General features: G+C 37.0%; 1 protein-coding gene across 1 annotated transcript in view; it reads right to left on the bottom strand.

Moving 5' to 3' along the window:
- Positions 1-12,280, bottom strand: part of LOC137657346 (inactive tyrosine-protein kinase 7-like) — a 212,883-nt gene extending 200,603 nt beyond the window's left edge. The window contains exon 1 of the mRNA XM_068391682.1: positions 11,976-12,280. Coding sequence (XP_068247783.1) covers positions 11,976-12,015 — 40 coding nt within the window. The 5' untranslated portion in view covers positions 12,016-12,280. The remainder of the gene's footprint in view (positions 1-11,975) is intronic.
- Between the last annotated feature and the right edge of the window lie 220 nt (positions 12,281-12,500).

The raw sequence follows: 12,500 nt of genomic DNA, 5'->3' as shown, positions 1-12,500 counted from the left end.
TATTATTATTATTATCATTATCAATATCAATATTATTATTATTATTATTATTATTATTATTAGTAGTAGTAGTAGTAGTAGTAGTAATATCATTATTATCATTAGCTAAGCTACAACCCTAGTCGGAAAAGCAGGATGCTATAAGCACAAGGGCTCCAACAGGGGAAAAAATAGCCCAGTGAGGAAAGGATACAAGGAAATAAATAAACAAGAGAAGTAGTGAACAATTAAAATAAAATATTTTAAGAGCAGTAACATAAAAAAAAACACAAGAGAAATAACGTGTATCCTCAAGCAAGAGAACTCTACCCGAGGACAGTGGAAGACCATGGCACAGAGGCTATGGCACTACCCATATGTAATCGACGTATGCATATATGTAATCGATTATGTGTATTGACAACCGTAAGACATGTGGTCGTTAAGGGCAAAATGACCCTATTACACCCATAAAAAACACTCTTATAATAGTATATCAAGATAATGTATTATGCTACTGAACGATAATGGTCCTATACAGACACTTAAAAACGTACAAACAGACACACGTGCTACCCTCCTCTCCCAAAGTGGTCATCATTCAAGGGAGTATTAGTTTTTGGACAATCTAAAGGCGGCTTTACACGATCGAACCCGGTTGTCGAACCTGCTTGTCAAACGGTTCGAAGAGGTGGAGTCAGTCACAAATGCATAAGGTTTATGGACTATGAAGCCCCGCCCACAAAAGTCAGGCCAGAACAGACTTTCTTCGAACCGTTCAACAAACGTGTTCGACAACCAAATACCCCGTTCACACGTTCGAACATCACTTCAAACATTTGTTTGTCGAACCTGCTTGTCAAACAGTTCGAAGAGGTGGAGTCAGTCACAAATGCATAATGTTTATGGACAATGAAGCCCCGCCCACAAAAGTCAGGGAAGAACAGACTTCTTCGAACCGTTCGACGAACGTGTTCGACAACCATATACCCCGTTCACACGTTCGAACATCACTTCAAACACTCGTCTGTCGAACCGCGTTCGACGAACCGTTCGACTGTGTAGCCCCCAGCTTAAGACCGCCCATTCCTTCAGATAAATTGTATGAAATCGATTCCAGGGGATAAGAATGGCGAGTTAAGCTCATAACTATGCAGTAAATTATATACGTGGCAGTTATTGGATTTCGATGGGATGCAGATAATGTAAAAAAAGACATTCATATATATATATATATATATACATATATATATATATAAATTATATATATATATATATGTGTGCATATATACATATATATATAATATAAAGTATATATATATATATATATATATATATATATATATATATATATATATACAGAGTATATATATATATATATATATATATATATATATACATATATATATACGTGTATATATATATATATATACATATATATATATATACACACATATATATATATACATATATATATACGTGTATATATATATGTATATATATATATATATATATATATATATATATATATATATATATATACTCTGTATATATATATATATATATATATGTATATACTTTATATATATATATATGTTATATATATACTGTATATATATACACATATATATGTATATATATACAGTATATATATAATATATATATATATATACATATATATTTATACACACGCATAAATTCCCTTTAATCCCATAAAGAGGAAAACACCCATTCATTGTCCAGCTAACAGTCTCATTCGTGTCTCCCTCCCCAGTTTTAAACTGTCGCGTGTACCTGCCACTTATCTTCAGCCACCTGTCGAGAAAGAGAGAGAGAGAGAGAGAGAGAGAGAGAGAGAGAGAGATTTTGCGTGTTCTCATTTTGTGGTTTATTGATCACCGTCCAAGTGACACAATCTCCGACAATTCTCCGTAATATTTGCAGTGTCCTGAATCTCGGGAATATGCAAATGAAGGTGAAGATGGACCTTCCAGGGGGATTTGGGGTAATTAGTGGGAGGCAGACGAAGGAGGAGGATGCAGAGGAGATAGAGGAGGAGGAGGGGGAGGATGAAGAGAAGGAGGAGATAGAGGAGGAGAAGGAGGAAAAAGAGGAGGAGGAGGAGAGGAGGAAGAAAAAGAGAGGGAGGAGGAGGATAAAGAGAGGGAGGAGGAGGATAAAGAGAGGGAGGAGGAGGATAAAGAGAGGGAGGAGGAGGATAAAGAGAGGGAGGAGATAGAGGAAGAGGATAGATGGAAAGAGGAGATAGAGGAGGAGGAGGATAAATAGAAGGAGGGTAAAGAGAAAGAGGAGATAGAGGAGGAGGAGGAAAAAGAGAAAGAGGAGATAGAGGAGGAAGAGGAGGAGGAGGAGGAGGAGGAAAAAGTGAAGGAGGAGATACAGGAGGAGGAGAAGGAGAATAAAGAGGAGTAGGAGGATAAAGAGAGGGAGGAGATAGAGGAGGAGGATAAAGAGAGGGAGGAGATAGAGGAGGAGGAGGAGGAGATAGAGGAGGAGGAGGATGATAAAGAGAAGGAGGATAAAGAGAAAGAGGAGATAGAGGAGGAGGAGGAGGATAAAGCGAAGGAGGATAAAGAAAAAGAGGAGATTGAGGAAGAGGAGGAGGATAAAGAGAAGGAGGAGATAGAGGAGGAGGAGGAGGATAAAGAGAAGGCGGAGATAGAGGAGGAGGATAAAGAGGAGGACGAGACAGCGAAGGAGGAGGAGGAGAAGATAGAGAAGGAGGAAGAGGACAAAAAGGAGGATACAGCAAAAGAGGGGGAGGAGGATAAAGAGGAGGAGGAGATAGAGGAGGAGGAAGAGTATAAAGAGAAGGAGGAGAAAGGAGGAGGATAAAGAGAAGAAGGAAGAGGATAAAGAGAAGGAGGAAGAGGATAAACAGAAGGAAGAGGAGAAAGAGAAGAAGGAGAAGGGGGAGATAGAAAAGGAGGAAGAGGATAAAGGGGAGGAAAAGGATAAAGAGAAGGAGGAGGAAAAAGAGAATGAAGAGGAAAAAGAGAAGGAGGAGGAGGAGATAGAGAAGAAGGAAGAGGATAAAGAGAAGGAGAAGGAAAAACAGGAGGAGGAGGAGAAAGAGAAGGAGGACTGGGATAAAGAGAAGGAGGACTGGGATAAAGAGAAGGAGGAGGAGAAAGAGAAGACGGAGAAGGATAAAGAGAAGGAGGAGAAGGCGAAAGAGAACGAGGAGGAAGAGATAGAAAAGGAGGGAGATAAAGAGAAGGAGGAAAAGGAAAAGGAGAAGGAGAAAGAACAGGAGGAGGAGGAGATAGAGTAGAAGGAAGAGGATAAATAAAAGAAGGAAAAGGAGAAGGAGGAGGAGGAGATAGAGAAGGAGGAAGAGGGTAAAGAAAAGAAGGAAAAGGAGAAAGAAAAGGAGGAGGAGGAGATACAGAAGGAGGAGGAAAAAGAAAAGGAGGAGGAGAAGGAGATAGATGAGGAAAAAGAAAAGGAAGAGGAGGATACAGAGAAGAAGGAGAAATAGATAAAGAAGGAGGAAGAGAGAGAGAGAAGAAGGAAGATGAGGAAAAATAGGAGGAGGATGAAAAAGAGGAGGTGGAGATAATGGTGATAAAGAATATTACGAGGAAAAGGATGATGGAAATTATGGGATACAAGGCGAAATATGAAGAGATGCATAGGAAGAGGTGGAAGATGAACGTGATGATAATGAGGGGAAGAGGGGAGGAGAAGAAAACAAGAGGAATAAAAGATGAAAAAAAAATAGTACAGGAAGGAAAGAAAAAGAAAAATGGGAAGAATAACTTGATGAAGATTAAGGGAATGTATAAAACTAAAGAGAATGAGAAATATGATGATTAAGAAGAAGAGAATAGTGAGATAAACGGAATAAGAAGAGGAAGGTGACGCTAATGGAGATAATGAGTAAGATGGAATAAGAGAAAAGAACCAAGAAACATATGTAGATTGACCAGAAATTGGAAAATGATGATAACGATGAGAGAGAGAGAGAGAGAGAGAGAGAGAGAGAGAGAGAGAGAGAGAGAGAGAGAGAGAGAGAATGATGATAACGATTAGACAGATGAGACGTATGAGAAATAAGTACAGAGAGAGAGAGAGAGTTGGAAAATGATGATAACGATTACGCAAATGAGACGTATGAGAGAGAGAGAGAGAGAGAGAGAGAGAGAGAGAGAGAGAGAGAGAGAGAGAGAGTTGGAAAATGATGATAACGATTAGGCAAATGAAACCTTATGAGAGAGAGAGAGAGAGAGAGAGAGAGAGAGAGTTGGAAAATGATGATAACGATTAGAGAGAGAGAGAGAGAGAGAGAGAGAGAGAGAGAGTTGGAAAATGATGATAACGATTAGAGAGAGAGAGAGAGAGAGTTGGAAAATGATGATAACGATTAGGCAAATGAAACCTTATGAGAGAGAGAGAGAGAGAGTTGGAAAATGATAACGATTAGGGAAATGAGACGTATGAGGAGAGAGAGAGAGAGAGAGAGAGAGAGAGAGAGAGAGAGAGAGAGAGAGAGAGAGAGAGAGAGAACTGATTGAAGAGGGACGAGTTTCAGAGCCGAGTAATCCCCTTTCCTCTAATGGATGAGGGGGGGGGGGTAGTAGGAGAAGGGGAGGTAGGAAGGGGGAGGAGGGGGGGGGGGGGTAGGAATCACATATTCTTAAGATGAATTGAATTTCCAGTTTAGGTCCGGATTGGTTACGCTGAGTTACGCTAATTAAAAGGGGCAATCTGAGGTGATGGGATCAGACAATTTTTTTTTTTTTTTTTAATCCGGGAATACTGTGATTTTCAATTATCCTTTACCAAAGGGAGGAAAAAACTTATTAATTTTTTTTCAGTTCTTCGGAGATGAGAAGAGACAGGAAGCTTATGAGGTATCATTTTGTACTCACGATTATATATACAAATATTGTGGTAGCTTATTGGGCAATGTGGCTGATGACAATGCGAAGGGAGGTTGGGTCTGAGAATTGGTCACAATATATAAAATAAATTGTGGTAGCATATTGGATTTACCTGAATGGAATCAGCTGGATAAGAAAGGACGTGGTAGAACAAATTATATGTGGTTGATGACAATGTGGAGGGAGGTTGGATATGAGAATTGGTCACAATATACAAAATAAATTGGGGTAGCCTATTGGATATACCTGAATGGAATCAGCTGGACAGGAAAGGACGTAGTAGAACAAGAGAAATGTGGCTGATGACAAAGCGCAGGGTCTGAGAAAAGTGGTCACAATATATAAAATAAATTGGGGTAGCCTATTGGATGTACTCGAATGAAATCAGCTGACCAGTTGAGGACGTGCTAGAAAAAGAGAAACGTGGCTGATGACTATGCGCAGGGAGGTTGAATCTGATAATTGGTCACAATATATAAATTGGATGTACCTAAATGGAATCAGCTGGACAGGAAAGGACGTGGTAGAACAAGAGAAACGTGGCTGTTGACAATGCAGAGGGAGGTTGGATCTGAAAATTGGGTTGTACTTATACAAATGGCACAGGAAACCCATATGGCCACGAATTCATTGAGGCCCTATGCATCCCGCGGGTGCCAGAGAATTAAGATATGACAAGATAAACTGATTGGAAGCGTCCCTGTCTGGCAATCCGTTGGACAGGAATTCGAGACCTGCTCAAGCTCCATAGTTTCAACAAGAGTCTTCAACTTCACCATCCTTATGAGCCAGGGATCCTGGGGTGGCCTTGGGGGAATCTATAAGTCTACCTTCTGCTTCATCTGCAGCCATTGCCTGTACTTCCCTGGTCCAAGCTTGGGTGGAAAGGGGACTTGGCTACTGATCTGTTATATATGGTCAGTCTCTAGGTCAGTGTCCTATCATTCATGAGCGACCTTTAAACCTTTAAATGGAAACATCTTGATACAAAAATCGCTACTGATTCTGTGGACATTTTCAACAAAAAGGCAATATTAAGTTGTATATGATTCACAAAATGACAACAAACTGTTTAGCAGAATTCAGACGCAAATAAAATAAATTGTTACGCAATTCTCACAAATAAAAACGTTGTTACACATTTCCCACAAATAAAAAGTTACACAATTTTCACACAAATATACACATTGTTACACATTTCCCACAAATAAAGTTACAAAATTCTAATACAAATAAAAACATTGTTACACAATTTTCACACAAATAAAATCATTGTTACACAATGTTCCCACAAATAAAGCTACACAATTCTAACACATATAAAAACATTGTTACACAATTCTCACATAAACAGAAACATTGCTTCACATTTTTACACAAATAAAAAACACTGTTACACAATTCGGAAAAAAATATATGTTTCGAATTTTTTACACCAATAAAAACATTGTTACACAATTCGCACTTAAATATAAACGTTTCACAATGTTTAAACCAGTAAAAACATTTTACAAAATTCTCACACAAATAAAAAGTTTCGCAAATAAAAACGTTGTTTTACACAACTCACGTACAAAACTATGCATCCATAGATCGATATAAAACTGCAGACCTGGGAAACATTTTAAATAAGTCAAGTAGCCGGACTAATATTTATCTATGAAACATAAGCCGATTACAGTTTCTATTTTTATCAAAAGTTTTGAAAAGGCTTTTATTCCGGTCACAGCTGAACACTCAAACACGAAAAAAAAAAAAAAAAAAAAAAAAAAAGTGGTCGTGTTCTTTCCGGCAGACTTTTAAAATTTATTTTTTTTAGGATTTCGTCTACGATAAAAGTTCATAGAAATGCAATTACAAAAAAATTTATATTTAAAAGAACAGGAGAAAAAATATAATTGTTCCATAAAATTATTATAATAGCGATAAATAATAACACAATAAAGAATCATAATAAATCATAAGAATAAAACAAAACTGGCGTTAGTTTAGCTTGTATCCTACAAGCCTATTCAGGATGTAGCTTGTATCCTACAAGCACATTCAGAATGTAGCTTGTGTCCTACAAGCATATTCAGAAAGTACCTTGTATCCTACAAGCATATTCAGAAGGTACCTTGTATCCTACAAGCATATTCAGAATGTAGCTTATGTCCTACAAGCATATTCAGAAAGTACCTTGTATCCTACAAGCATATTCAGAAGGTACCTTGTATCCTACAAGCATATTCAAAATGTAGCTTGTGTCCTACAGGCATATTCAGAATGTAGCTTGTATCCAACAAGCATATTTAAAATGTAGCTGGTATCCTACAAGCATATTCAGACTGTAGCTTGTATCCTGCAAGCATATTCAGAATGTAGCTTGTATCCTACAAGCATATTCAAAATGTAGCTTGTATCCTACAAGCATATTCAGACTGTAGCTTGTATCCTGCAAGCATATTCAGAATGTGGCTTGTATCCAACAAGCATATTCAAAATGTAGCTGGTATCCTACAAGCATATTCAGACTGTAGCTTGTATCCTGCAAGCATATTCAGACTGTAGCTTGTATCCTGCAAGCATATTCAGAATGTAGCTTGTATCCTACAAGCATATTCAAAATGTAGCTTGTATCCTACCAAGATAATCAGAATGTAGCTTGTATCCTACAAGCATATTCAAAATGCAGCTTGTATCCTACCAAGATAATCCGAATGTACCTTGTATCCTACCAGAATATTCAGAATGTAGCTTGTAGCATATTCAGAAGGTAGCTTGTATCCTACAAGCATATTAAAAATGTAGCATGTATCCTACAAGCATATTCAAAATGCAGCTTGTATCCTACCTAGATAATCAGAGTGTAGCTTGTATCCTACAAGCATATTAAAAATGTAGCATGTATCCTACAAGCATATTCAAAATGCAGCTTGTATCCAACCAGGATATTCAGAATGTAGCTTGTATCCTACAAGCCTATTCAGAATGTAGATGTAGCTTGTATCCTACAAGCCTATTCAGAATGTAGATGTAGCTTGTATCCTACAAGCCTAGTCAGAATGTAGCTTGTATCCTACCAAGATATTCAGAATGTAGCTTGTATCCTACCCAGATATTCAGAATGTAGCTTGTATCCTACCAAGATATCCAGAATTTAGCTTGTATCCTACCGAAGAATTGTTAGCAAAAGTTGAAAAAATATATTAGTGTATAATCTTTTTATTTAAAGATAGTTGTCTATGTTGGAAAAGGGGAAAAATATATTTTAGTGTATTTACTATGGGAAAATAATTCTATAGAAAATGTCCCGTCATAAGTTACATAAATTTATGGATATATATACACGCCACCTAACCTAACTTAGTAGGTCCCAGGTCACAAACCTAGCTGTGGGCAAGACCCCCGGAGCCCCCTTTCCCAGATCAAAGACCTAGCCGTGGGATACGCCCCCGGAAGTCCCTACCCAGGTCACAGAACTAGCCGGGTAACAAGTCACCAGAACCCCCCTCCCCTCTACCCAGGTCACACGAACAAACATGAGCAAATAAGTGCAAATCATAGAATGTCAATAAACAAATTAAAACTATTACAGGAGCAAAGGATGCCGACATTTTGTGTAATTTTATTATTATCATTATTACTTGCTAAACTACAACCCTAGTTGGAAAAGCAGGATGCTATAAGCCTTGGGGCTCCAACAAGTTAAATAGCCCAGTGAGGAAAGGATATAAGGATAAATAAAATATTTTGAGAACAGTAACAACATAAAAATCTCCTATATAAACTATAAAAACTTTAAAAAACAGAAGGAAGAGAAATAAGAAAGAATAGTGTGCCTGAGTGTACCGTCAAGCGAGAGAACTCTAACCCAAGACAGAGGAAGATCATGGTAGAGAGGCTATGGCACTATCCACGGCCAGGGGACAATGGTTTGATTTTGGAGTGTCCTTTTAAATGCTTTATTATGCGTCCTCGAGAATAATGTATAGAGAAGGAAAACATAGTTTTACTATTATCTATTGATTCCCCAGTAAAATGTCTCCACCCAAAACTTGGATAAAAAAGATACAAGCCACACTTGGTAGGAACAAGAAGTATGGGTAGGATACAACCTATGCTATAGTCAATTTTTTTAGTAGGGCAGATTTGTACCGACTCGCAGGGGTGCCCTTTTAGCTCGAAAAAGTTTCCTGATACCTCAGACAAATCAGCGATCAGGTAACATTACCGAGCTAAAAGGCCACCCCTGCGAGTCGGTGCAAATCTGCCTCACTAAAAAAAAAATTGACTATAGCACTATAAAAGCTTCAGTACATCAAACAAGTAAGCCTTTCCAAAATTCATTAATTCAAAATTAAATTTATCAAAAAAGTACCAAATTGTTTCCGAGTCGCAGAACCTAATTCGGTCCAAAATCTTTTTTCAAGAATTAGAACAGAGTTCAAAGCATTATTCTTAAAGAAATATACATTATTCGTGTAAGAGAATTCATTGCTTTAAAGCCATTTGCACCGCTCCCCTCATTCCTCGACTGTCCTCAGAGACCCTTGGCAATAAATGAGAGATTATCTGTAATTACGAATAATTTCTGATTCCGCGACGTTCGGCAATTATCTTCAATAATAGGAATCTGGGAGTCATCATTATCATGAATATAATCAATGGGTTGATTCAACTTAATTACAATTACAGATTTCCAATGCGGTGACCCCGAAGAATTTGTTAGAGCGGTTGTTCAGCTTAGTATAATAAATAAAGTAAAAGTGAATATGATACCATGTGGCCACTGATGGAAAAGACTATATCTGTTAGAGATCAATCTCCTTGGTTTGATGGAGAGGCTTTAGTGAAAAAGACGGAAAAAAAGGACGTAAAGAACAGTGATGATCTAACAGTAAGCGAGCCATACCCATTGTGAAATGCTAAATGCTCTGTCCTCATACACCTGACAACACTGAGATTAACAAACAATTCTTTCTTCACCCAAGGGGTTAACTACTGCACTGTAATTGTTCAGTGGCCACTTTTCTCTTGGTAATGGTAGAAGAGACTCTTTAGCTATGGTAAGCAGCTTGGAGAAGGCCACTCCAAAATCAAACCATTGTTCTCTAAGTCTTGGGTAGTGCCATAGCCTCTGTACCATGGTCGTTCACTGTCTTGGGTTAGATTTCTCTTGCTTGAGGGATACACTCGGGCACCATTCTATATTATTTCTCTTCCTCATGTTTTGTTAGAAATTTTTATAGTTCATATAGAAAATATTTATTTTTATGTTATTGTTCTTAAAATATTTTATACTCACTGACCATATTTGTCTTGGCTAATTTTTCATGGCCGGATGCCTTTCCTGCCTCCAACCTTCCCCATTTACCCGGCACTGTATCAAGGATGACCTTCAATCAAAGGGATTAAGCGGTGATGAGGTGTGGGACAGAGGTAGATGGAGAAAGCTGGCCAGAAACATCGACCCCACATAGAAGTGGGAAAAGATGTAGACAAAGAAGAACTGTTCTTAAAATATTTTATTTTCATCTTATTTTTCCTTGTTTCCTTTCCTCACTCGGCTATTTCCCCTCTTGGAGCGCCTGGGCTTATAGCATCACGTTTTTCCACCTAGGGCTGTAGCTTAGCAAGTAATAATAATAATAATAATAATAATGAACATCATAAAACGACCGTGGAGGTCCTGTAGAAAGTAGGATTCTCCTGCTATACAGGACCAGATTAGCAGTCCTTAAAGTAACTTAGCAAAGTAGTAGGATTTAGTCCTTCCGACAGTGTGCCCATCAAGAAAATTGTAAGAGAATTTATTCAAAATATTTGTACGACGATTTAAGCGAGGCCGACGGAGCGGGAAATTGAAAAAAAAATTGACAGTTCTATTTCTCCAAAAAGAGGTTATATGATTAAGGGACAATTAAAGGTATTAGGGTCATATTAATATCTTTGGTGAAGAATAATACGCATATACCTGGGTATGCATGCGTTAATACGCTCAGTAAACAATAGTATTATTTTTTGTGCGTACAAATGAATATATATGTATATATATATATATATATATATATATATATATATATATATATATACATACATATATATACGTATATATATATACGTATATATATACATATATATATATATATATATATATATATATGTATATATATATAAATAGATAGATAGATACTACATTCATGTGAATATGTATAACACTACATATGCATACAGTACACAAGTAAGAAAATATAATTATGCAAAGACAAAGCTATATATTATGTATATGTATACACACACACACACACACATATATATATATATATATATATATATATATATATATATATATATATATATATATCAACCAATCCAAGTAAATAAAACTTCAATGGGTGACTTATAACATTAGAGTTTCAAATGACAGTCATTTAAATGATTCTGCATTTCCCTGCCATATTTCTGGAAGTATTTCAACATCGGTAACCCGGATTTGACACTTCATGAAAGACTTGGTCTATTTTATATTTAACTTAAAAAAGAAAATTGTTTTGAATGAAATAATGCGTATTTTAATTAGCTTTAAAAGATTATCTAAACTTAGTTAACAATGACAGGTAGATTTTTTTACACAGGAAAGTTCATTCTAAAGAACATTAGTTCATAATTCCTCTCCTAGGATTCAACAATAGTTGTAACGCCAAGTTTTATAAACTAACAAATTAAATTACAAAGAAATCAAGAGAAAGGAAAAAACTCATGTAACGCCAGGATATATAAACATACCATTCGAGAGGGGAAAAAAAGGTAATAGTTCTCTCTTAAGATTCAGCAATAATTGTAACGCCAGGTTTTATAAACCAACAAATTAAATTACATAGAAATCAAGAGAAAGGAAAAAATTCATGTAACGCCAGGATATATAAACACACCATTCGAGAGGAAAAAAAAAAAGGGTAATCCTCTCCTAAGATTCAGCAATAGTTGTAACGCCAAGTTTTATAAACCAACAAATTAAATTACAAAGAAATCAAGAGAAAAGAAAAAACTCATGTAACGCCAGGAAAAACGAGAGGAATAAAAAAGGTATAAAATAGGCTTACTTACCGAACCAATGCTGCAAAACTTGGTAGATGTTCCCTTTCATCCTTCCGTTATTCCCTCTCGAAATACAGTCTACTCGTTCGCATCGGCCTGTAAAAGACCTACTTGAGCACTTCGGCAATGACCAGGCTCGTCATCTCGTTGGCAATAGGCAATCACAACAACCGAAAGACTCAGAAAACATGAACGACTCGTTGCCTGATCTACGTGACGATAAATGGGACAGCGGATGCTGGCTGGCTGAATGGCTCGCTGGGGTTAGGCGAACTCTTTTGGCCAGGGCATGCGAGGTCCCCCCAGTTCACTCTTGCTTACGGCTTGAATGCAGACGGTTGGGTTGTTTGCGTGTTTGTTTGCTTGTTTGCGTCTATCCGTTGTTTAGATATGTCTTTCCTATGTTTATTCGACTGCCTGTTTTTTTCTTTATCTACGGGTTACGTTTTTTAACTAATTAATAAAAATTAAAATGGCAGGAGATAAGTTTTGTTTTCATTGTTTGTTTATGCTTTTGGGTTGAATGCAGACGGT

This window comes from Palaemon carinicauda, chromosome 18 (genome assembly GCF_036898095.1).
Source record: "Palaemon carinicauda isolate YSFRI2023 chromosome 18, ASM3689809v2, whole genome shotgun sequence".
Lineage (NCBI taxonomy): Eukaryota > Metazoa > Arthropoda > Malacostraca > Decapoda > Palaemonidae > Palaemon > Palaemon carinicauda.
This window is presented reverse-complemented; position numbering and strand designations above follow the sequence as displayed.